Genomic DNA, 26920 nt, shown 5'->3' with positions numbered 1-26920 from the left:
GACGCCCAAAAAAACCCCAAAATGTGTACTCTGGGAGCTTATTCTCACAAATCATGTGCTAACTATCCGCAGTGAGAGGCAGCATGTGTTTCAGCCTGCTTGCCTTTTGTTCTGAGCATCATTTGAAAAGGGAAATGTGCAGATAAAAAAGTCAAACTATTTTTTCTTTCTCTAAAAGCATCATCTCCACGGTGACAAATAATTCACGTCATAATTTCAGCTACTCTTCATCTGTTGTTTCAACTGACTTGATAACTGGACTGGAGTCAGTTAAGAGTTTTTACATTTGAAAGAAAAAAAACCCAGTAAAAATGGATAACCGGGGGTCGCCGGTGGCGCAGCGGCAGTGCGCGCGACCCCACGTATTGAGGCTCAGTCCTCGCGCGCGGGCGGCCCGGGTTCGCGTCCGGCCTGTGGCCCATTTCCCGCATGTCTCTCCCCACTCTCTCTCCCCCCTTCCGACTCTATCCACTGTCCTCCCTCTACAATAAAGGCATAAAGACGCCAAAAATAAATCTTTAAAAAAAAAAAAAAAAAAAAAAATGGATAACCGACAACACATTTATTTCTTAACGGTCAATGCAACTCTTCAGAGAGTTCTTGTCAGCGTTTTCAGTGAACACAGTTTTAATGTAAACAACACTGAGACTCAAAGTTAAAGCCAAAGTAGATCGATATTATAGGCATTTGTAAATAATATGACAGTATAAAGCAGCTCACACACACACACATGATGTAAGACACTGAAGTACAGGGCTGTGGAAACAACATGTGTTTGAGCTCACTAACATGTGGCTGTAATATATTGTAAACATAGCCAGAGAGAAAGTGAGGGACGACACGTTAAACAGTTATGCTCAGAAACACTTCAAACTATATATATATGTATTTTTTTTAAATATAAAATAAACACTAGCAAGTTGCTTTAATATTAGTCTTAATAGTGCAAGTGCAAATGCTGTTAGGTCCAATAGCATGGTCACGTAAATGTAACAATATATGATTATCAACATTATGTAATGGATAACAGTGTAAGATTCAACATCAATGCATCCTCATCAGGACTTTGTTCAGATTATGTCTGTTTAGGTTACACACGGGTAAAATGAGGGAGTAAAGGTACATCTTTGTACAAGCAAGCAGAGACCATGTGATCAGTGCGTCTTGAAATAAAAAGCATGTAACCAAAATAGATATTAAAATAAAAGGTTAAACAGCTGCCTCAATTTGGCAAATCATATTTACGTCACCATTTTTTTCAGGGTTCTCCAAAGTCATATTATAAAGTACCGTAGATACACCATAGAGCTGGTGTGGCTTCTGCTCCTGACAAACAGCTTGCAGAGATCTCACAGAGGGATGAACCAGTGAAGCAGCTGTTACCTCACAAAACCAGCGTGCTCATCACGCGTTCTGTCCTCTTACTTTCAGCTCTCTTTCTGCTTTTCAAACTTGTAAATGTGTGTTGTTTTCCTTTCCAACAAAACATGCTTTCACAACGTTACCAAGTATGTTTAAGATCCTCCAGGTTTGAGATCGAAGTTTTGGATGTGTCACTTTAAACCTGGGTCAATATTTAAAACAGGAGGTAATGATTTAACATGTAGTTCTTATCAATTAAAGCAACCACGGGTAGAATTAAATCTGGCCTGGTGTCAGCCCGTCATGAGACTATCAGAGCAGATGTGGCTCCACAATGTTCCTGCCTTCACACACCTTTGGTCAGAATCCTTCTCAGCTAAAACACAAACAGGCTGATAACGGTCACTCAAGTGAAATAAGGCACTGCAACAGTCATCCACAACTAAAACAAGACACATTTCGAGTAAAGTGATGTAGTGTAGGTCCTTGTAAACTGTAAAAAAATAAAAATAAAAAAGGAAAAGTGAATTGCACTGTGAATAATAAGGTATGCCATCTTGCACAGAGACCACCTCTGATTGGAATTAATGATTCCTCTCCACTCTCTGGCGAGCTCAAACTGAAGGCTCCACGTTCACTTCCACAGAACATGTTTAATGATATTGCCTCACACTTCTTCTGTACTGGACTGGACATTTTTCATTGCAGACATTTGCCAAAAGAAAGGTTAAAGTGATATGTATTACATAACTGTGATCTAATAAGGTGAGCTACGTGTTTTTGTTATTGTTGCAAACTGCTAGCTAATGTATCGCTCTGATACGTGAATGACCTGTATCATAGCAGACAACCTGAGCTTTTCCTGTGGTGATGAGGCATGATGGAGGGGCTCTGAGTTTTCAGCTTGTTTGCTTTTGTTAAAGGAAGATTTTCCTGTTCAGAACAGACGTCACAACGTTCTGCCTTCCTGATGCTTTCCATGTCAGAACTTGATAGTCTTGGTGTTTTGCGCCTTAATCTCTGTTGTAACCAAGCAGCTGCGTGTACCGCACACTGGAACAGGGAGATGTAGCGCCTGGTGTCAGTGCTTTAACGTCTACCATTGTGTCTCTGGCTGCAGCATTTAGATTCAAGTAGCTGCCAAAGTCTGTCCTTGGAAACATGTTTATAGTGAGTTAAAGCAGAAATTTGACACACAGTGTCAGACACTCACATGATCCTCACTTCTGTCATTAAAGGGGACTAAAAATCTTAAAGGAAACTGAACTGATAGTAAATATTTAAACCAATAATAAACATGTATCTGACACAAAAGTAAAGATCTGCTGGCTTCACCATCTTAAATAAGAAGCTGATTTCTAAAATGTGAGTTGGTGTTTGTTTGAGTCCAGCCATGAAATGAATGTGAGTCAAATAAAATGTTTATATCTTTATAATGTCAATTTATATGGAGTATTTGATTTGATTTAATCTAAAATGAGTTGTCCCTATCAGAGTATAGGTCAAATACTTTCCTTTGTAGGCTGGACTCTCCAATAACTGATAAGACACAAACAACCTTAAAACGGGGAGTTCTCCTGGACCAACTAAGAAAACGGGCTGCAGATTTGATCCTAAATGTTCCGCCTCTAGACATTAGCCATCTGTGAAGACTTCAAACCAACTCCAGGAGCAAACTCACAAAGTTGGATCTCCAGTTGTAAGCAGCCGATTTGCGTGTGTCAGAACATGAAGTCTTTTAAAAGATTAAAAAAACTAAATGCACTCCTCTCCCGGCTGAGATAGCATGCTGTTAGCTCATGCTGCACGACAGAATTTAAAGTCATAAATAAGATGCCATGCTAAAGTTCCACTGACTTTTCGGTGCATTTAGCAAACTGAGTAAAAATGACCTGACCTCAGATACTACTCATCAGTGTGGCATCCCTAAGAGGAAAGTCCTTTTTATCCAGTTATATCACCACAAAGACCTTTAATAGAGTGGATGGAAAGTCCTGTAGTTGCCATATTCCTCCTCTAGTGTGATCAGCAGGTCTCAGTTTCCACATGCACCTACAGAGCACATCCTACAAGATGATTCCTCTTAAATGTGAGTATGAGGAGGAGGGGGGGGGGGGGGGGGGGCGGTTGGGGGGGGGGGGGGGCGGCGGCACAGAGCGTCGTCACAAACAGCTGTCCTGATTGGACAGCTCAGGGGCCAGCTTCCGATGTCGAGGTGAGGTGGAGGAGGAAAGTTTGGTTGGGGAAGGGGAGGCGTTTGATGAAGAGTCGCTTCCTCCTCCGTCAGATCCAGAGGGGAGGGAGGAGAGGTGAGGCACTGGGGGAGCCCTCTTCCTCCCAAGAAAGCCTCCTTCTAGTACTCCTCTCTTCCTCACACCTCCCTCTGCTTTTACGCCTTCTCCACCTGATCCTGAACCCTCTCCGTCCTCCGGCTGTGGGAGAACCTTTCGCCTCACGTCGCCTCCAGGAATCGGGCTGTCAGGTGGTTGCCGTGGTGATTCTTGAGCACCTTCTGCTTTCAACCCGCCAACACCAGCAGTCGTCAGAGCTGCAATAGTATTAGAGCTGGAGCTCGCTGTTCGACAGGCCCAGAGCTCCATAGCGGATGCTCTCCTCTCGCTGTCCTCAGATCCAAAGTCACAGAGCGAGCGTCGAGTGTCAGGCGGCTGGCTGGGGCCTTGTGAGTCCAGGATGCCTCGACTCAGGCTGAAGTTTTGGAAGTCTCTAAGGAAGGAAGGAATTTCAAAGCAGTTTGCAGTTTATAACCAGGTATTAATGGTCCTAAGCAAAACTTCACTGGCTTTTTATTGGCTAAATTCTCTCATTTAACACAATGAAATAAAGGTGGAACATTTAATCTGGCTCATTTTGATGAGGTGCAAAATGCTTATCTTCAAGTCATCCAATTCAAAATCTAAATCTTCCAACATTATCCATATGAACAAAATCTGCATAAAAAAACATACATAAGAGAAAAGATATTAACAATATGATCCTATACACAACTTAAACAACCTAAAGAATCTTTATTCAAAATTTTGATTAAGGTGGGCACACATTTTTTTTTATTATTTGGTTCGTTCTCTCAACAGGAGTCCCCTCAGTTTCTTCCACAGAATAAGTACAAAAGAGCTAAAGGAGATTATTTGTTTACTCATCTCACGTAAAGCATTTTTTGGTTTCTTGAATTACACTATACTGTATAAAACCAAGCTATTATTATTGACTTATTTAAAAAACTACATTAAAACATATTTATTATATTATAATAAATATTTTCAACACACAGAACTTTACTCTGTTTACATTTTGTACTGAATCTAATCAGTAGTTTTCAAGAACGAAAGTCAGAAAAAATCAGCATGTCTTGACAGGCATAGGGGTCAGTGAGGATTTGTGAATATAGGTGAACAGACCGGTAACTGTGGAAGGACTCGGTTCTCCGTGCGCGGGCCAGCAGGGGGCTCTCTCTGTAGGGTCTCACTGCTCCATAAGTGGCCTGACTCTCAGGGATTGGCTCCTGGGCCTGTAGCTGCAGACTGCAGACAATGAAAGAGAGAGACAGGGATGCAACAGCTTCATGGCTGGGGTAAAGAAATATTCAGACAATTATGATCAACCGTTCGTCTTATTTCACGTGGACATGCAAAGATGATTCAGTGCTGGTTCAGAGTTGGAAGGTCAAGTGTTGGTCATGGTTGATTACTACCTCATTACTTTGTCTATTTTTCCTCATTATTTGTTGTTGCGTTTCATTCTCACCTTGAGCAGGACTCCCGGAGGCGTGTGTGGTGCAGGACAGAGGGGGCGGGGCTTATATTTGGTGTAGCACAGCGAGAGGTGCTCAGGTCACACTGATCCAGCAGCTGCAGCAGCTCTTCTTCTGTTGGTCCGCCTACATCTATAAACACAAGAGCGTCTTCAGGATTCATGTATGCACTTCCATCACTCTCTCTCTCTCTCTTTCCTTCCCTCACCCTCTCTCTTCCTCTCCTCTCCTTTGTTGGCTGTGTCCATCGCCGTCGTCAGGTCCCACATTTGGATGCTTCCGTTGCCGTGACCGGTGAAAAGATAGCGTCGAGGACGGGATCCCATCCGGCTGGAGCCCTCACACTCTCGTACCATGAAGCAAGATATGGTCGTGCAATCTACAGACTGCACCTCACAGATCCTGACAAACACACACACATCAACATAGAGCGTACAAATACAAAAAACTCTAAGTCCAGACATAGGTCAAATAAAGTAGAAGTAGCCCCAGGTTATATGACTAAGAAATTGATAAGGTACATTTTTAGAGCGATCAAAGACAGAGTCAGAATATTTTACCTCTTTCCAGTCGATGAAAGTCTCACAAACAGTTTGTTTGTGATGGGGATCACCTTCTGTATGAAAACCTGCTGATCGTCTCTCTCTCCAAACGGACCTGAGAGCAGAAAAATGTCCAACTTTAAATATATTATAAAGGTCAAACAGAATTTCGCACAGTGCAATGTGCAGTTAAATCCTATGTAGACAGAGTGAATACAATATGAGAACGCTTGTAAATAAATGATTAATTCATGATCAGTCTTATTTACCAACATGTTCATTTTGCTGCAGCTTTACGTTCGATTTAAAGACTGGATCCAGTTTCCTTTAAGCGACCAATCTTATGGGTGAAACTTGTAACACGCATTTTCATTTTTCAGTGTTCAAAAAAACCTAACAAGTCTAAATGTAAAAATAAAGATTCAAGCATTGTTAGTCATGTCACCTCAACATCCAAGCACCACAGCATCAGATTATACTTTTGATCCTATGATCCTCCATTCTTACCGATGTCGTTTCCCGAGCAGTAGCTCCCGTGGCTCTCCGTCTCTTCCAGTGACAGTATCTTGAAGGAAGCCAGAGGGGTGGAGCCAGGTTGGGTGGAGATCATCCCTCTGAACCGGGTCACAGTCCAAGTCCTGACATGGTTGTTGTCTGCACACACTGACACGCACAGACAAACAACAATCACACACCATTTTAATCACAAGTATACACAAAGGTGCAAAGGTTGTTTGGGGTTTTTTCTGCATCAAATCTGATGTCAGAAATACTTTCCTCCTCTTCTCACCTGATACCAGATGTTTCTCAGACAGCATGATCTTGGTCACGGGGCTCCTGTGCACAGTGAACGTCTGAAACAGCTGAGGCCCTGATCCTACCGTCTCTGGGTGCTGCACGATGACTCTCACTGCACCGCTGCTCGTTCCATAGGCTATCTCTATCCAGTTCCCACTCACACCTGAGAGCAGGGACAGATACAAAAGGAGGACATTAAAAAGACGGGTATAATTCGGGAAGGTCCTTTTTACTTTTGATTTTTTTTTTTTGACAGGAGAAGGACAATACTCGTGGATTACTGACTGGTTTTAGGTGTGAGGTAGACAGACAGGGCAGTGATGGCATCGTTTGAAGGGTCATGATAAAGCTCTGTCACGAGAAGATCGTTATCCTTCATCCTTAGAGGAAACTTTTGCATGTCTGAAGAGGAAAAGAAAATAATCATAACACATCCAAATGAAATCCCTTTAAGCACTGTGTGTGTGTGTGTGTGTGTGTGTGTGTGTGTACCTATGTAGTAGATAGAGCCATTGTTACAGCCCAAAAGAAGAAAGGATCCTGCGGTGTCACAACTGGTGATAGGAACCACATCTTGGACCTGACAGATACACACAAAAAGAACCAACAATGAGTACATACAGATAATCCATGTGCACACTTTGTTCAAGCACAAGTGTGCACATGGTGGGAACTGTAAACGTTGCTCAAGCACTCATTGAGACCCCAAACCTCTCGGAAATGTTCACCCTTTTAGTAGAACATTTAAACACAAACATACTTAACCAGTCTTCGACTATATATCTACTCTCTCACTCACTCACACACACACACACACACACACACACACACACACACACACACACACACACACACACACACACACACACACACACACACACACACACACACACACACACACACACACACACACACACACACACACACACACACACACACGCGTAAAAACAAACCCTCCTACCTGCCAGTGCTGTGTGACAGCATTCCACACCCCGACCTTCCCTGTGTGGCTCGTAGCCACCAGCTGGTTCCCGATGAAGAAGAGATCATCCACAGGTACACCCAGACTGAAGACGCCTGGGATGACAGGGACACAGAGGAGGTTATGTGGGGAGGGTGAAGGCTAAAAGTGCAGGAGGTCAGAGGGGTAACAAAAGTACACACACACTAAAGATGTTGTACGGGGGCAAAAAGGCTGAAAGCGTCACGTAGAGCAATCTATGAATGAAGTATAAATAAGTGGTGCAATTCAGTTGAATAAATAATAGTTTATATCCCCACAGAATATCAAAGTGTTTCCCTGCCTGTACAGCATTTCTCAGAGTCCAGTTGTATCGGGAAGAACGCTAATAAAACAAACACAAGCATCGCTATCACTCTGTTTACCGATCTCATTGCCACTGCCGCCGTCATGGATGCTCCAGAGGATGATGCTGCTTTCAGACGCAGCGGCCACCATCTTGTCCTTGTCTCCGTGCGGGCCGCCCACCACCTTGGCATTTAGTGCAATGCGTTCAATGGTCCAGTCAAGATAAGGAGAGGAAAACACCTGCTGCCATCCGGAAGATTCCTTTATCCTGTAGTGTCAGACGCACATGAGAACAAACCACTGGCCCTGCTTTTCTTCTCACTCTATGTTTTAGCAATCTTTAGTCTTCTATATCAGCTTGTCAGACTATCTTTATCTCATATTAGAACATTAAAGGGATACTTCACCCATTTACATTAAGCGTTGTATCATTAGAAGCATGGTGGTATTTTTGAATGGTCGTGCATCCCGCCCTCATTTTGTCCTGAGACGGGAAAGCTCTGGATTTATTTTGAGAAAAGGAACCTCCAATGACACCGAACTCATCATTTTGCGCCATCAAAGGTTGTTTTGGTTAGCAGGGGTGAAGCTACATTGCTAGTTCCTCATATTTTTGACCGCAGAAGCTCCAGACATTACAGATTAGTAGGTGGGACCTTACTGCCAGAATCTAAACTTCACATCCGCCATAGTGCGAGGAAGCAATGCTAACACGCTCTGTGGTAAAAGCTGATAAGAACCGAGAATTCTGAAAAAAGTAAAGTTAAAAAATGTTTCAACTTCACACTGATATGGGTGAAGGGTGAAGGATGTTCGTGGCTATGGTTACGAGCCGCAGTATAGTCAGGCGGCTTCTCCCTGTCAGCGGCTGTGAGGAACATCCAAGATGCCAATTCCTTCTGGATGAAATCTCGGAGTCAGTTGAGGAAACATCCGTATGTGTCGTAGTTAATGTAAGCGAGAGTAGCCCGCGGTGCTGTGCATTCTGGGAGTTGTTGTCTTTCATCCACATGAGCAAAAAAGACACTTTATGCTTTTTTAATTGGTCAAGAAAGCTCCAACTTAACAAAAACATGATTTCACATCTCTACTACATATATGGCACAATGTCAACACAGGTTCACGTTTCAACGGGTGAAATATCCCTTTAAAGATGTGTAACCCACATGGAGCTAACAAGTGAAGAGCCAAAGTAACAGCTCACATAGAAGAGCCTTTAGTGAGAAATGTGAGACCTCACAGATAATAACCCTCCCATGGTAAATAATTTAAAGTTCCCCCCTTATGAACCAAAGAGTGCATGAGATATAAGTTAACCAGCCAGGTTTATTACCTGTAGCAGATTACATAATGTGCATAAGCTGCTACAATCCAGTTGTGGTGTCCTGCTACGATCAGCACTTTCCTGGGGTCGACAACAGGACCTACACACAGAATACGGACAGACACACTGAATGTAATGATAGGAAAAGGTCTGGAAGCAAGAAGAGATCGGATCTCAAGTTCCTCTACATCGGTCCAGAGCGCACTCTCTCTTTGTTTATTGCAGCTCACTACACTGATGTCATCCTCAACAAAGAGCAGGCTGATGTGAAACTAGGCTACCTCAGTCAGGGATGTTAGCTAAAAGGATGTGTCAGGTCACATTAGCTGCAGCATTAAAGCACACTCACTCTCCCATTTAGAGTGTGTATCACACACATACAGATGTGAAACATACAAACACAGACCTACACAGCATACACGCAGTCCAACTGACAGCTCGCTGTCAACACAACAGCCCTTTTTACATTGCTGCTTGCTTTTTTAGGTTAAGATACACTTTTTAACAGAGATGGAGTTTTGCCACACAAGAGTAGCATTTATGTATATAATCTACAGCTTTAACTGTTTTTTCTTTCACATTTGGACACACTGCATAAAGCTGTCCCGGGTTACTCACCCAGCTTGCGGTTGCCATCTGTTCCGGGTGAGAGTGAAGGGTGGGGAGGAGGACCAACACGGGTGAAGCCCTCAGCTCCACTGGGACCCGGATGCTCATCAGACAAGGCGGCTGGAGCAGGGCTGGACTTACGCGCGGGGATCACTGAAAGAAGGGAACATGCACTGAGAGTACGACACGGACGTTTCTGCAGACTTAGTCCATTCAGTTCACGATGAAAGATTCCACCATTTTCGTTCATTATCCGCACCGCACAGTTTACCGTCTTTACCTGGAGGCGGCAGGTAACCATGGAATAGGACACTGCCACATGATGAGCGGTCCAGCTCCTCACACAGCAGAAGACGCCGCACTGCACACAAACACATAAACACACATTTGTACCGACACACAGACAAACACTACAAAGATGATGACCAGTCACGTGAAAGACTTTTTTAGACAACACCTGTCAAATGACTATAGGACATACGAGTCGTTAATATCATGATTAAAACTTATTTTTATTTAGTGAATTTTAAACCCTAAGTTCTATTTCTTTAATATGTTTTGTTTTCTTAAATCACAAACAACAATTTAAGTTCTGCTTTTCTGCTCTAACTGAGATTGTGCATAACTCACTTCCATTGTATTAGATTGATGCTATGCACATTATGACTGAGCAAGAGATCAGTTTCCACAAAGGTAACTTTCCCATTCAATTACAGACAATGCAGGGAAGTTACGAACACTGAAAGAGGAAGTTAACAACCTCAGACTTCACAGGACTAACAGTAAATACTTTCAGACCGAAGCCACAAACAACATTTGACATTAGGACAAATATTTCCTGTTAATAAAATTAGTGAGAGCGGTTTTAATGATTAATAGTGAGTGTTAATCAGTTCCTTCTAATGAGATATGAGATACGAGACTTTCCATAAAATATCTAAATCTTTGTACTCACCTAAAGGTGTTATTCCGTAAAACTCTGCTTCATGTCGCAGGACACCGATGTTGACACCTCTACAAAGAAGAAGAAAAGTTTAAACACCTCATCGTCCTAGGATCCACATTCTGGGATCTTGTTTAATGGTGTCTTGACTCTTTACCGTAAGTCTAATTCTTTGGTTCTTAGAAAATTCAAAATTGGTGCAAAAGCTGTAGGATCCCGATCAATAAATATCTGTAAAAGAAGGAACATGTGAGTTGAATGCAGGACGTAATCACCCACAGGAAGAAACGTCCTGCACTGTTTTTACAATTAAACGAAGGAGGGCTGGAATGATTCATAATTAAAAGACATTTAACCATCACAGTAAACAGAAAAAAGTATACCATTTAACAAGAGGATGAGTGTAATGATGAACCATTGGCTGTGTGGTGTGTGCCTCCGAGTGTGTCTCTGGTATCATCATATAGTCTCAAATGTTTTTAAGCAGACATAGACTTTGTCAGGTCACAGCAGAGGGAAGCTTTGAGACCATTTTCAGATGTTACATGATGCCTGCAAATAATGTGCTGGATTTTCTATGACAAACAGCAAAGGCCTACTCACAGCTCCAGTTTCATCCCGAAGAGTCGATATCCTTCCACTCAGCAAACTGGATCCCATACATACACACGCACACACATGTACACACACGTGCACACACACACACACACACACACACACACACACACACACACACACACACACACAGACAAACAAAAAGAGAGCTCCAGTTAACCCAAACACTTCTCAATTTCCACTTACAAGCAATGTTACCACAACCTGAAGTAAACACAAGTTATTTGCTTAGTAAACAACCATTTAGTTGTTTTCTCTTAGCTACAGTTTAATGTTGCACATTTGAAAGAAGAATGCTTCTAGTTTGACTGCTGTGCACACTGCAGACAGACAGACAGACAGACAGACAGACAGACAGACAGACAGACAGACAGACAGACAGACAGACAGACAGACAGACAGACAGACAGACAGACAAAAGCTGAACAAACATCATTTCTGATGTCAAAAAATCTTCTAAAAAAAACGTTCAAACAAGGCATGTGTTCAATATTGGATAATACAAGTCATGACCTTTTTCTCTCTTAAACACAATCGCCTGATGTTTTTAATCAATAAAACAGCAGACATGAAGCAAGACAGACAAGAGAACGGAACATGCCTACTTAACATTAAATATGTAATAAGATTTTTGTTTAACAGGGTTGCAAATGCACTATAGCATGCTCTTCTTTTTGTTGACCTGTTTCTGGTGGGTCCTCATCCACGCCGTAGAGAGAGTTTAACAGACCTCAGAGGGAGTCTGGAGAAGTTGAATCTCCTTCATGCTAGTTGGCTTTAAGAGCCCACACTTTGCTAGATGCATATTTGGTCATAGGAACATTATGTCCTGATTTTGGCCATCATGTTAATACTAAAAAGACCCATTCATGTGTAATATGTAGATAGTTATTAATATTCACAATGCACTGACAGCATTCGTGCGACCTCTCATCTCTTTAGTTGATCTTGCAGAGATGACGTGAGAGTAACACTTGACTGACAGTTCAGACTCTTCATGTGCTTTCACATCCAGACAACATTTAACGAACCTTGAGAAGAAAGAGTCTGGGATCCACATCAGAGTCTGTCTGGAGGTGCTGAACCTTCAGTATGAAGACACAATGGGAAATGTATTATCAGTGCCAGAATATGTGGACTCAGTCAGTGTACTTCTGAGGACAAAAATGATGGATCTATTATAATAGATCATAATAATTAAAGCAGAACAATAGGGATGTCAACCAAGGAACTACTTTACTGGTGGATTTAATACCACCAATGACTTTATATATGAGATATTATTTAAGGTGTTAATGTTCAGCTATGACAGTATTAGTATAAGAAGTGCTGAGAAAGTACTCAGTAGTAACATACACACAACCTAGTAGTGTATTAACTCCATCTACGTCCATGACTGCTCAGACGTGCATTTATTATCAAACTGAATAAAGATCAAATGTTCCAAATTGGGAGCATCATGTTCTAATGAAGCTTACCTCGTCCCACCGACGTTTAGCTGGATGATGTCTCCCATCCCAGGCGGTGGGTTGTTACCATTCGTAGCCATAATGACGACTGCTGCTGTTCTGTTTTAGACGATAAAGACTCAAAGGCTAGCTTGCTAACGCTCCTCTCTCCAGCTCAGCCGATGTCCCGACTCCACAGCCTCACAACCTCTCCCTCGTCCCACCGTCCATAAAATATCCACTATGCACGACCTGCGGGGACGTCGTCAGTGTGGTTACATCTCCGCATCGTGTGCGAAGAGAGACAGTGGTCTATTTTATCCATGAGAAAGACTTAAGAATTACATTATTTTCATGCGGGCTTGTTTGCATCAGTGTCTTGCATGAGCAAATCGTGGATAACATCTTGCGCAGAAAATCAGCAATGAGAAACAGCTGTACAAACCATGTACGAGTGAGGCGAGAGCGTTCACCGATAACAACTTCCGGTTTCGCTGACTTAACCATTTTGATTGAACTTTTAAGTCTTCACCTTGTTGGGAATATATGAGGTTTAACAAGCTTGGTTTCATGTTGTTGTGTTAGGCTTTAAATTCATGCAGACAATTTAAATCTACATAGTTGTACTCCTCATGGGTTCCACTCATATACCGTTATGGATGGGAACTATCTTGGCTGTTATTTGAAGTGGTCACCGTCATTACTGCGCTGGACTTCAGATGATAAAAATGAAGACGGCAACTTTACTGGTACAAAATACCTCACTGTCCCAGCGTTCTGTGGACCCAAAACATTAGACGAAGAACTATAGACAAAGCATCCATTTGCTAAAATAAGAATTGCTTAGCCAGCTATACATACATGTGTTTGTTTGAATTTTATATCTGACATTCAAGGTCCCGCTGTTTTTGACTTTTTGTTAACAACTACACACTACTGCGTCTTCTGTGCGCAAACAAGCGCTCCCCAAGTGAAGCCCCTCCCCTCCCACTCCTGCTGAGGCAAAGAGACTGGAAGCCCAACATATTTCATGACGAACTACATTTTTTCTTTTTTAGTACAAAGCGTCCCTTTTAACTGCTTTTCATCAACATGTAACCCAAGGACATTGCTCTTGCGGTAGTTTCCTCTCCGACGGTAAGAGGCCTGTGCTTTGTCGTTCAGTTTTATGTCAGCTGTTTGTTTATTTACCTCACATTAGCTTGTTTGCCGGGGGAAAGTTAGCTAAGGTGTGGGAGGCTGAACTTCTGTAAGCTAACATTGAGCTTCAGTAAAGCAAAGTTAGCTATGATACAGGCCTACAGTGAGTTAAAATGTCTGAACTGTCTGTGTATTGTGTGTTTATGAGCAGCTGAGTCCAAGCACTACTATTAGATATAAGTTCATGTCAAAGTTATAAACTAACACAGGTGGGAAAGAAGGACTTAACTTGAAAATATAATGCGTGTAACTTTATCGCAAAAGGTAACTATAGCCCTCTCCTTCTACATGATTCATGTGTTAGCACTCCACTCCGTCAGCTGTACTTGAAAGTCAGGCCACAGAAAAAATGGATTTGTGACCAGCACCCAGACAGAGGAGAAAGTACCGAGGAGGCTTCCCATCATACATCGCAGCTAAGGAGCTAAAGGCTGGACAAGAAAAGATAGCAGAGCTGAAAGTTGTGTCATCATGTCAGAGACACAGGAACAAGGAGGTACAGAGGGAAACGTGCCAGAGGTCACGGCAGGACACATGCCCAGTAATAGTCCACAGGTACAAGATGCAGCATCTGTGGCTGCACCTGTGACCGTACAGCCTCCGGTTACCACGGCAACAGAGGATGAGGATGAGAGTGAAGATGAGTCCGAGATCTTGGAGGAGAGTCCCTGTGGCCGCTGGCAGAAACGCAGAGAAGAGGTAGGATGGAGTATCAACTGTTCAACCTTAACTCTTTTTTTAAGTTATCACCACTCTTTCTACTTGTGTGTGTGTGTGTGTGGGTGTCTCTCTTTGTTTCATTGCAGCCATTTATTAAAATCAAAAAAGTTTATTTTATTTCTCATTACTGTACACTCAGCACCCCATCTTGACAGAAAAAAACAGAAATGTTTGTAAATTTATTAAAAAAGAAAAACTGAAATATCCCATGGTCATTCAGAATGAAGCAACACGTTTTTCACACCTGGATTTTGGGATCCTCAGAACTTCTTCCTTGCAGATCCCCTCCAGTTCTGTCAGGTTGGATGGTGAACGTTGGTGAACAGTCATTTTCAGGTCTCTCCAGAGATGCTTTCTCGGGTTTAGGTCAGGGCTCTGGCTGGACTAGTCCAGAATGGTCACAGAGTTGTTCTGAAGCCACTCCTTTGTTATTTTAGCTGTGCTTACGGTCATTGTCTTGTTGGAAGGTGAATCTTCGGCCCAGTCTGAGGTCCTGAGCACTCTGGAAGAGGTTTTCTTCTAGGATGTCTCTGTACTTGGCTGCATCCAGTCATCTTGTTCCTGCAGCTGAAAAACACCCCCATAGCATGATGCTGCCACCACCATGTTTCACTGTTTGTATTGGGCAGGTGACGAGCAGTGCCTGTGTTTTCCCCACACACACCACTTAGAATTAAGTTCAATCTTGGTTTCATCAGAACAGAGAATCTTCTTTGTCATAGTCTGGGAGTCCTTCATGTGTTTTTTGACAAACTCTATGCGGGCTTTCATGTGTCTTGCACTGAGGAGAGGTTTCCGTCGGGCCACTCTGCCATAAAGCCCCGACTGGTGGAGGGCTGCAGTGATAGTTGACTTTGTGGAACTTTCTCCCATCTCCCTCCTGCATCTCATAGAGTTAAATATGAGTGTCCCAGCAAAGGCTCTGAATACTTATGACCATGTGATATTTCAGTTTTTCTTTTTTTAATAACTTTGCAAACATTTATACATTTCTGTTTTTTTCTGTCAGGATGGGGTGCTTAGTGTTCATTAATGAAAAAATAAAATGAATTATTTTTATTTTAGCAAATATCTACAACGAAACAAAGAGTGAAAAATTTAAAGGGGTCTGAATACTTTCCGTACCCACTGTATATGTTGTTTTTATGTCACTACTTGTTGTATTGCTTTTTGGTTGTTGTCATGGATTAATGTTGCCAGGGAACTACAGATGGAAATTAGCAAATGGCTTTAATCTGGCATATTTACATGTTTATGTTCATCAATGTGCACTGTCCCTATTTCAATAAATAAATTGTGGGACTCTTCACATTGCTCTGCATTTTTATTCAAAGTGAACATAAGTTTTAAAGTCGACTGGATTTATGGATGCACTTATATTGTGTGATATTGTTTTCTTGCTATTTGGGACAACAAAATCATGTTCAGTCATATTAGTTCAACTAGTTTTATATTCACTGCAGGATCATCATTGACACATGTGGGGGCAAAGAGTAAATGCTATTGACGTCTTTATTGTTTCATTTTTGCATACTTGTCCATGTCTTGTATTTCATTTTATTAATCAAATGTATCATAACTTAACTTATCTTCTGAAAATTCTGCTGCAGGTGAATCAGCGTAATGTCCCAGGGATCGATGTTGCATACTTGGCCATGGACACAGAGGAAGGTGTGGAGGTAGTTTGGAATGAAGTCATGATCTCCGAAAGAAAGAACTTCAAACCGCTGGAGGTGAGACAACAGTGTCAGAGTTTTTGTCAAATAGATTTGTCAAAAGACCGAAATGTGGATGAGTGAAAGAAAGCAAAACACACTGTCTTTGTCTACTTACATTGCTAATATGATTAGTAAAATGTTCATTTGAGAAGCTGCACGGGAACAATTTTGCTTAAAAATAATTGTTTTGAAATATCAAAATAATTGGTGTATTTTCTGCAAAAGTACTCCATGCTGCAACTTACCACACTAGGGTGAGTTTTATCACCAACTGTTGTAAGACAAAAAGATCAGACGTTTAAAGCTCTGTGACAACCTGCAAAAGAAAACAATCTATCGAATGTGTCCACGTTTATAAATAAAAATGTCAAAAATATAACCTACCAGTAAGAAAGAGAAAATGTTGTCTAAACTTTTTTTATTCTCTTCATGTCTGTTTAGGAGAAAGTAAAGGCAGTATTTGATAACTTGATCCATTTGGAACATGCAAATATTGTCAAATTCCACAAGTACTGGGCCGACACGAAGGAGAACCGGGCCAGGGTGAGTCTGAGCTGCCAAAACACTCACTGGTGTCCTTAAAACTGGAGACATACTGTAGGCTTGTTGTTGAACTTTTGACTTTCCTAATTTTATAAAACGTTAAACGTCGAGTATCAAATGTGTCTCTTTTTTTTATTATTATTGATAGTAACGAGATTTTTCATTCTCTCTTTCTGTCTTCAGGTGATTTTCATCACTGAGTACATGTCATCGGGGAGTTTGAAGCAGTTTTTAAAGAAGACAAAGAAGAATCACAAAACCATGAATGAAAAGGTAACACCTGCGTCTTCTCCAATCGTGCCAAGTGATGGTGAACGTCTGACAGCCGTGTATGATCGTCACATGGTGTGATAAGTGACGGAGGAGAAGGTCTTTTGAAAGTGATTGAAATAAGCTTTTAAATTGATTAATTGGCTGTTAGAAAAAAGAAGAACAAAGATCATCATATTGCACTAAAAAATAATCACTTCTATTCTACGCAGAGGGAACTGATTGGACCAGAGTTAGATCACATTTTGAAAGTCGTAGCTTCTCCTTATGAGAAACATACTGTGTGTGATCCTACAGGCTTGGAAGAGATGGTGTACGCAGATCCTCTCTGCTCTCAGGTTGGTTTCCCCTATTCACAAATGAAATTCAAAATGTTTTTTACTGAAGGAAGAGGGCACTTTTTATAGTTAATTTCATGCAATAGCGTGGCAAAGTGGTGACATATGCATGAGAAATAAAGCATACAAAACAAGCAGACATGATCAAACTATACCAGCTTTTCTTTTTCTTAGAGTGCACTTTGAGTATAAACAATCTGAACCGTGTTTGGTGTTTTTTTCTTTGGTGCTGCAGTTATCTCCACTCGTGTGATCCTCCCATCATCCACGGCAATCTGACCTGTGATACCATCTTCATTCAACACAATGGGCTCATCAAGATCGGATCAGGTATGAAGAAGCACTGGGTCAGTCTTGAGACGGTACCGGGCCGGAGTGATTGGTAGAATAATACTGAATGAAGAATTTAAGGAAGTAAAAAAAGAACCGTTCTTTCTGAGTCCAAACTAACCAAAAACGTAGCGTGAGTGTAGATTAGACAACCACTGGGGTGTGTGCTCCATGACTTGAGTGCAGCTACAGAAGCCCCCTCTGCCAAACACAGCGTCCAAACTCCACAGCACATTCTGTACATTTAACATTTTGTCTTCCTCCTGCTTCATGTCTCTCCTTGTCGTTTATAGTCTCACCTCTTGTTCTCATCTGCAGTTGCTCCAGACACCATCAACAGCCATGTGAAGACGTGTCATGAGGAGCAGAAGAACTTGCATTTCTATGCACCGGAATATGGAGGTAAACACAATTTAAAAGACATCTTGAAGTCACTTCAGGGCTGAGCTTCAGAGAAACATAACAGTTTATTTTATTCACTAATAACATGTGGTCTCTCATAACATTATGTATTGGATAAAACAAAGTACAGGAAGTGCATGATAACTAACTTTTTATGTATTTCTTTGGTTTTTCACATAACTTTCCAGGCTTTTTGTGCATTATTCTTACATTTGCTGACTAAGCTTGTGATACTGACATTTGCAGACTCAAGGCTAGGGACACAATGTGGTCACAGCACAGTGTATGTCAGAGAGGTGCCCAGTTGATAACCTCGGCGATGTCTTGGCTCTTGCTGCTCATATATTAGGTTGTGGGTCCATTAGGATCATGTAGTAGGTGGGGTTTTTTTTGGGGGGGGGGTTTAATGCCACACTAAATATTTTTGTTTCTGCATTATGATTGCAGTCCGAACATGAAAAGCTGCAGGTTCAAAGCTCTATGAATGTTTGGTGTCATGGTTTGGCGTAGAGATTAATGTTTAAACAATGAAGTGCAGTTAGTTCATTTTCTGCCTGTTCTTTCTTTAGCTGATGATGATGTCACCACAGCTGTAGACATCTACTCCTTTGGCATGTGTGCCTTAGAGGTGAGATTGTGGGACTCATAATAAATAGTAGAATGGCCTGTGCCCTTCCCGAATGCAACTCATTGATGCGAGTGTTGCTGTGCTCCAGATGGCGCTGTTGGAAATCCAGGGGAATGGAGAGACCTCCTATGTTTCTCAGGAGGCCATCACCAATGCCATTCAGTTACTAGAGGACCCGCTGCAGAGGGTGAGATGAAGACAGCGCACTATTTATTTATTTATTATTTTAAGGCCAATGCATAATTTAAAAAAAAACAAAAAACATTTTGGTTAATATACCAGAGTTAGAAAGCAAGTTTTCATCTGTTGTCCATTGCTGAACACATTTTTATAAAAGGCTCCCAAGAAAATCAAAACAAATTCTGACCTTGCTAAAAGCTACAAATAGAAATAAAATGACAGTAATTAGATGTTTATGTTTGCATGTTTACGAGTATCTGGAAATATCATGCCAGTGCAAGCTGCCTCCTCGCTGTAAATGAACCCTACTCCTTAGTTTTGAAGATGAAATTCTAATTTGGTAAAGAAGTCACCTTTGCAGAAGTTTGATAACAGGATTCTTTTTCCGTTTTTTTTTTTTTGCAGGAGTTAATCCAGATGTGCCTCGAGTCTGATCCCAGTACGAGGCCTACAGCCAGAGAGATGCTGTTTAATCAGGCTTTGTTTGAAGTGCCGCTGCTAAAACTGCTGGCTGCACATTGTATTGTGAGCCACCAACGTAAGTCTTTAACATACACAAACAACAATCCCAGAACACAACACTGAGTAACAGTTTTACTGGTCTGGACCAAACACTGCTGATAGATGATAGTCATTATAACTCCTGCATTCTCTCTACTGTCCACAAGGTGGAGACTCTATTCTTTTAGCTTACCTGGATGTTATGTAGATATTTTAGTTCAGGTAATAATTTCCTAATGATCACATGGTCTCTTCAATAAAGCAAGGTGCTTTACTTTGTTACTTTATAGAGATGATAAGCCCAAGATGGTGATGGCTGAAATTGCTGTCTAATATGTTCCATCAGTGAGTTGTGATAATGGATAAGTTTATTCTTTATCACTTAAGATTTCCACACAGACTCCCACACGCCCAGAACCATCTGATACAAAGACCACATACATTCAGGGTTGGATTCATACTCATGGGATTTTTCCTTTCTTTAATGTGATCAGATCAGTCTGATCATGTTAGACTGCTCAGTCTGTAGGGACTTTGGTTGTGAACCGGAGGGTCGCCTGTTCAAGTCCCAGCACAGACCAAGTCCAGAAATTGGTTAGGTAGCTGGAGAGGTGCTAGTCCACTTCTTGAGCACTGCCGAGGTGCCCTTGAGCAAGCCACCAAACCCCCAAAACTGCTCTGGCGCGCTCGCTGTGGGCAGCCCCCTCACTCCTGTTTGTGCATGAGTGTGTATTTCGGCCTAAGTGTGTGTTCATGTCCATTAAACAGAGTGTAAATGGAAAAATTATATTTCCATTTACACTCTTACACTTTCCATATAATTATAAAATTATATTTTATTATTGTCCAGACATGATTCCGGAGAATGCCCTGCAGGAGATTACCAAAAACCTCGACCCCAACCTAGTCATCGCTGAGACAAGAGAGGACGTTCAGCTCAAGTAAGCTAATGATAATTAATGATAACTCAGAATCAACAGATACAGCTGTTTTACTTGGGATGTATGAAACCAGCATTCGTGCATTTTGTTATTTTTAGCACATAAAGCAAAAGTAAAACAAAACAAGACATTATCAAATGGACCCTGATATCATTGATTTCTAAAATTTGTTCTTACAATTTTTTTGTATAAATAATCTCATTTTGAACCTAAATCTTTAGAATGAATATGTTCTTTTTTCCTCCTGTAGGCTTTCACAGTTTCCGGCTTTAGAGCTTGATAAATTCCTGGAGGATGTGAGGTAAGACATACAGCTCTCCTCATTTCATTTTCTCTAAGACCTAAAGATAAAACAATTTCCAGCCACATGGGGGCAGTGTTGGACAATTTTCATTTGTTTTCTTTGTTTTCTGCCGTCTTTAAAAACATCTAAATATGCTTTATTTTTTGATTTGATGTATGACATTGTATAACTACAAGTGACATTGTATTTACGTGTTTATCTCCTCCCATTTCTTTGTCTGTTTTCCTCTTCTCGCTGTATCAGGAATGGTATTTATCCAATGACAGCATTCGGGCTGCCCTGTTCTCAGCAGCCTCAGCCTGAGACTGTTCAATCCCCTGTTGTGGTCCCCTTGGTCAAATCCCCCACCCCGGAACCTGCAGAGCTGGAGACACGGCGGGTCCGTACAACACATCCCGTTAACTTCATTTCTTAAATTTCATGACCAGTTGCTGAATCAAGATACATACTGAACATTTAACAACATTTACTAGATGCGTATTGAGCTTTCTCACTTCTTCCGCAGGTGGTTCAAATGCAGTGTAATGTTGACTCTGTGGAGGAGGGAACCAAGTTTCATGTAAGTCTTTGACAGCATTTACAGTGTGATAACTTTGACTGCCAAATATGCCGTCGGTTATTAACCACCATCATGTCATTTTTTAGTTCCTATTCATACATAAGTTAAACAAAATCTGAGATTTGTTTTTGTTTTTTTGTCTGTTTCTCTTTTTTAGTTAACGTTACTGCTGAAACTGGAGGATAAACTGAATAGACATCTAAGCTGTGACATGTTACCTCGTAAGAACAAATCTCATATCACACTCTGACACTCGATCTCTGAGCTCAAAGATCCAGTTAGTGATGTTGTTGTAGTGAACCTACTGATGAAAATGAAAATGTTTACCCAGCTATCAGAGTTTTCTGGTAGAGCTGTGTTACACCAAAAGAGAGCTGGACAGTTCGGTCACAACAGACAACCATTGGTATTTCCATAAGTCAAAAAAACTGTGTGCTGCAATTTAAAAACCAAATAATATTTCTGAAATTGTGAGTTAGAGGAGTTAAAGGCTTTTCTTTCAGGTGTATATCTTAGTGTGTGTTTTCTTATATCTGTCCCCATACTAGCACTTTAACAGGTGTGTAAAATATCAGAAGCAGATAGCAAACTGTGTTTGCCGTTCTTGTTTGGTTAGGGAATGAAAAATGTGTGTGTGTGTGTACATTTGCAAAATGTTCTTTCTCAAGTAAAAACAAGTATAAACCTTCAGAGTTTAAAGATTTGTTAGGACTGTCATCTTTTAGTCAATCCTACAGGTTTCCATCTACAGCTCGAGGAGAGGGTGATTTATAGAGTTATATTTGACTTAAGGTGCCGATAAAATTATAGTTAGAATAATATTCAATAGTGGAGTCCACTGTCCACACAGAAAACAGAGTGTTGTATACAGTAGCTCTCCATGTGTGTGCTCTTAGACATGGAGGAAAGCTGGAGTGAGGTTCCAAGCTTCAGTGCAAGCAAGACTATTTTAGGCAGGGAGACTGACTGTCGCACATGTGTCATGAAAACCTTTCCTCTCCATTATGGACTGCATACAGGAGGAGATTTTATAATGTTAAACGACAAAGTCATTCAGCTGAAAGCATTTTCTCCGAAAACAACAAAAATCTTCGTTGACTTGTCTGCAGACCTGCACTTATTGAATGTGTTTATTTGAAATTGTGGATTTTGGCTGATTTTTGCTGTGCATGAAACGAGAGGAAATGAGAAGCGTTTTTAAAAACAACATGATCAGATTGAGTGGGTGGGTACGATCCAGTGTGTACATACACACACAGGTATGGTAGGCATGTCTAATGTTGCAGGCGTGTGGGGAATGCCTGGCCTGTGAAAGGCTGCAGCTGACAGCTGTCACCTCCTGTGTCAGAAGCTGACCAGCTCTTCCCATGCTTTCATCTCCATGTCTCTCACTCATGCACACACACACACACACACACACACACACATTCATTCATATGTTATCTCTTTCCTCTCTTCCCACTGTTTTTCATATTATATGCATGTTCTTGACACTCCTACCCTTAATACCACTTGCACATATATACTGTAGCTTAATATCAGTGCATACTTAAACACTCCAGCTCACAGACACACCCTGTCCTCTTTGTAAACAGTTTCTCCTGATAATATCTGAGGGTTCACACCAAAGTCCAAAGTTGCATTAACTGAGCCACTAGACTTCACCTCTTGTCCTACAATCAGTTCCAATGAGAGCACAAATGAAGCTCGTTTTTCATCACTTGAAAGAGATGTTTTTGGATGATAAAATCTGAAACCTCTGAAGCAAGCCAGTTCCTCCTTCACCAGTAATGTGTCTCCCCATCATATAACGTAGGACTGTGCTGATTTTTCCTTTCTCATAGTTGACAAGTTCAACCGTCCCTTTCACTTTAGTGTCTGGTCCCAGCCACATTCCTGAGGCCGTGGTAAATTGACTGCAGGGTTATTAAAAATCAGTAGACCATGACAACTCCTCTGCTCAGTAGACAGAATGAATGACTCAACCCAAGAAAGTGACTATTAAGAGCGATAGTAAAGCAACAACACACTGGCATTGAATACTATTCCTGTTTTAAGAGACCTGTGTGAAATGTAAGCGTGTTTATGCAGATGCATCTCCCATGTTTTGTTTTCAGAAAGTAGGCATACAGTTACAGACCTTGTGTGTGCTTTTACTCTTCTCTTGATGCTCTTTGTCGTTCAGTTGTTTGTGAACTTGTTCCCTCAGCTTTTCCTCACCAAAGGTAGTGTGTTGTTACTCTTTCTGACAGAGGAAAAGCACCGAAAGAGCAGGAGATGAGTTTGAACTGTGACGCTGACATAAATGATCTCTCTGCCTTTTCTGTTGAATGTGCAGTCTTAAGATAATGATTGCCAAAACTATTCAGGCAATGCTTTGGTTAAAGATTTAAAAAAAATAGGATAAACACTATGTGGGCTTAAATGAGATATGGGGATGAGAACAGGGCTCAGTAGTGTTTTGGAAAAGATCTACAATTATCAGCCAAAAAAGAAAGCACAGACTCTAAAACTGAAGGAAGGCAACCAGGCTTAGCTAGGTCCATTATATCATTAAGTCTTTAACAGCCTGGCCAAAATGAAATAGGTATAAACCGATTATACTGTAATGAAGACCACGCTGGTTGGCATACATTTCTTTTTCACTTTTCCTACCAGACTCTTCTCTTTTGTAACCAATCAATGAAATACATTTAAAGTAACTATTCACATTGGGCTGAATCAGACCAAAGTTATCTTATTAAACTTTACATCTGGAGCAGGTCTTAGCTTTACTCTCATGCTAATAATGAAGTAATAATAATGTTAAGTGTGCTGCTGTGTGTTTCAGATGAAAATGTTCAAGAGTTGGCTGAAGAGCTGGTGGAGCTCGGCTTAATCAGTGAGGTGGGTGTTTTAGGATTTACATTCAAAGTGTGTGTGTGTGTAATGTGTGGGTGATACTTCATGAAAGTGTGCTAATTCTGCACCACATTGAAAAATGACGTGGACTCACAAGGTGAAGTGGCTGCTGACTATTTTTGTGTGCCCTCCAAAACAAACACACTTTATCATCGAAGTGAAAAATGCAGACACTGCTACTGCCCCATATGTCTTGATGTGCCCACTCATCATTCCTTATGAACGATGCACTCTTATATATTCATGATCATGTAGACACGTGACTCATTCCTTGGATACGTAGAACATTATTTATACCCTGTGCATCATTAATAATGTTTTTTTTTTTTCTCAACAGGCGGACCAAAACAAAGTATCCTCTCTACTGGAAGAATCTTTCAGCCAAGCTTTAGGAACGCTACCCTCGACCATGTAACCCCTCCTCATTACACTCTTTCAACGCTGTTACATATTGTATTAGGTTACTGAACTCAGTGACTTTATTTAATGCCTTTTTATGTCATTTCTACTAAGCCTTAGGAGGAAATGTGACCAAAAGAGTGAGTATTTTTCTCTGCTCTAAAAAAACTGAAAACTTCCTAAAAGCGCACAAAACTTCATCATTAAGCCACTTTTAGAGTCCAGGGGAGTCTTAAGAAATCACCTGGAGTGATTTCACATTTTTATTTCAAAGGTCAACGCATAAATGTATATTATATTTTATGTGTGGTATTCTTCTCAAGGAGTTGGCATCTAAGTTTGCTTTTAAGTTAAATTAAAAGGTTCACCTCATTAATGCTGCAAGAGACACTTGATCCCCACAGCACTGACAGGGTTTACTTGCAGCTTTATGTTAAAGCCTAGTTTTTCTCAAGGGTACAGTTATATTTAAGTGTGGTGTATTTACATTCGTTAACATTATAATGGTCTGTGTCTTGAAACACAAACAACCTGAGTTCACGTCACTGGAGTTACACCACCGTCAAACGCTGTGTTTTAATGGTGGAGTCCAAACCAGCAAATCGACAGAACAACTCACAGTGAAAGGTTCACAAGATGGTTCCAAAATAAGAGAAGCATTTTTTTCTGGGTCCTTATGTCATGTGCTTATACTTCTTATATGACTCTATTTAATTTCATCTAAAATGAGAGAAGTGTCCCTGCCCTCTAGCTTTTGTGATGACCAATCTGTTAGCCATCAGATTCAATACATGCAAAAGGTTGGAAGCCTGAATATTTCTCATTTAAGTCTAGAATTGACAAAAACCCTGACATACAACTTTAAAAGGACTTTGACACAGAATGTGTGTTCACCAGTGCCTGTCACATTTTTTGGGAGGCATCACTCCAATTGTATCTGGGAAGGAGAGTTATTTCATTACTTTAGGTACTGTGAACATGGTGTTACTGAATTTCTGTGTGAATTTGTTTTTTTTGTTTTTTTTCTCCTCGACTTGCTTCATGCTTGACCAATACGCGCATGCCTTTAAACTCCTCTTCTCTAAGTTTGTTTAGAGTTACGTCATTCGTTGTTTTGATATTTGCTGCTCGTTGGGTTCACACGTGTCTGCCTTTTAAAATCCATTCATGTGGGACTTGTGTACTGAACTTGGCTGCCATAATGCTATAGGAAGAGGACCTGGCCCGGTGAATATTTTATTTATGTCATAGATGTTGTATATAATGTCTTTTTCTTGTCCATTTCTTTCCATTTCCGTTAGAGACCATATTGATGAGAGTCTTAGCCAACACAGGTTTTTCTCGATGTGTTTTCTTTTGATCAACTCTTGATAGACCTGACTGCAGCATCTTGTATCATATGGGGCCTGTTAGAACCTGTACTTAGATCAGGGAGTTACCTGTGGCCTTTTTGTGACATTTTGGCTCAGAACTCTTATTTTACTGGTACTACTGTCTAAAAGCTCATACAGTTAAGGACATGAAAACAAGCAGAAAGAATGCAAAGAAAATATCACACATGAGGTACAATTTAAAGCAATACATTACATTTTTTAGTTATTACTACTTTGACATGTCTTCTAAATATAATCCCAATGTCATTGAACTAATATTGCATGAGTTTGCATGCAATATTAGTTAATGTTGAAGAATTATTACGGTCACACTCCAGTCATATTTAGGTCAGTACTGTATTTCAATCTGACTTTTTTCTTCCACTTTTGCTTCATGTATTACCTGTAGACGTTGATGTATTCTTTACATGAATTGGGCTTTGCTTGAATGTCTAATTGTGAACTGCTATGATTGTATATTCCAAAGATATGTTATAGAGTCAGCCACGAGAATGTAAAATCATCACTTCTTGTATGAAGTGGTAACAAATGTGATCACCAGAGCAGCTTTATACATCCCCCAACTTGCTCTCTCACTTTCTTTCTTTCTCTTCCACCCAAAGTATTGGTGGGGATGAAACCGGTTATTAAATAATCATAACGGGTGTGCAGCTTTAGCCTGTTATTCAAAGATGTGAGCCAATGGTTAAATATGGAAAATTCTATATTTTGTAAATGTGCGAATGTCAATGTATTTTCTCAAACTTGTATTCTGACAAAATCAGCAAAGTATGAAAGTTCTTTCAAATAAATGTCTGAAATATAAACCCTTGTTTATTTTATCAGGTGTGGAGGAAAGGTTTGTTTTTGTGTTTTCTTCAACTCTCTCCTTTC

The 26920-nt window shown here is 40.8% G+C and overlaps 2 protein-coding genes across 2 annotated transcripts; one reads left to right on the top strand and one right to left on the bottom strand.

Moving 5' to 3' along the window:
• Positions 1-548: 548 nt before the first annotated feature.
• Positions 549-13216, bottom strand: kctd3 (potassium channel tetramerization domain containing 3). Its single transcript, XM_079340159.1, has 19 exons — positions 12750-13216; positions 12303-12356; positions 11260-11305; positions 10814-10887; positions 10669-10727; positions 9994-10074; positions 9723-9866; positions 9114-9204; positions 7858-8048; positions 7433-7548; positions 6964-7051; positions 6757-6873; positions 6464-6634; positions 6181-6336; positions 5692-5788; positions 5340-5533; positions 5125-5263; positions 4779-4901; positions 549-4086 (listed from the first exon to the last, which is right to left on the bottom strand). Exons 1-19 carry the CDS (start codon positions 12818-12820, stop codon positions 3525-3527), a joined length of 2574 nt encoding a protein of 857 aa, XP_079196285.1. The 5' UTR covers positions 12821-13216; the 3' UTR covers positions 549-3524.
• Positions 13217-13262: 46 nt separating this feature from the next.
• Positions 13263-26853, top strand: LOC306821193 (nuclear receptor-binding protein-like). Its single transcript, XM_079339469.1, has 18 exons — positions 13263-13856; positions 14224-14618; positions 16250-16372; positions 16799-16900; positions 17084-17173; positions 17468-17508; positions 17744-17838; positions 18157-18240; positions 18810-18868; positions 18957-19055; positions 19454-19586; positions 20400-20490; positions 20741-20791; positions 21038-21173; positions 21300-21353; positions 21511-21574; positions 24184-24239; positions 24592-26853. The coding sequence occupies exons 2-18, from the start codon at positions 14391-14393 to the stop codon at positions 24667-24669; spliced, it is 1584 nt and encodes a 527-aa protein (XP_079195595.1). The 5' UTR covers positions 13263-13856; positions 14224-14390; the 3' UTR covers positions 24670-26853.
• The last annotated feature ends 67 nt before the right edge of the window (positions 26854-26920 follow it).

The sequence above is a fragment of the Symphodus melops genome (assembly GCF_947650265.1).
Source record: "Symphodus melops genome assembly, chromosome: 3".
NCBI classification, from domain to species: Eukaryota; Metazoa; Chordata; class Actinopteri; order Labriformes; family Labridae; genus Symphodus; species Symphodus melops.
The sequence above is the reverse complement of the archived record's forward strand: the minus strand, read 5'-3'. Positions and strand labels throughout refer to the sequence as shown.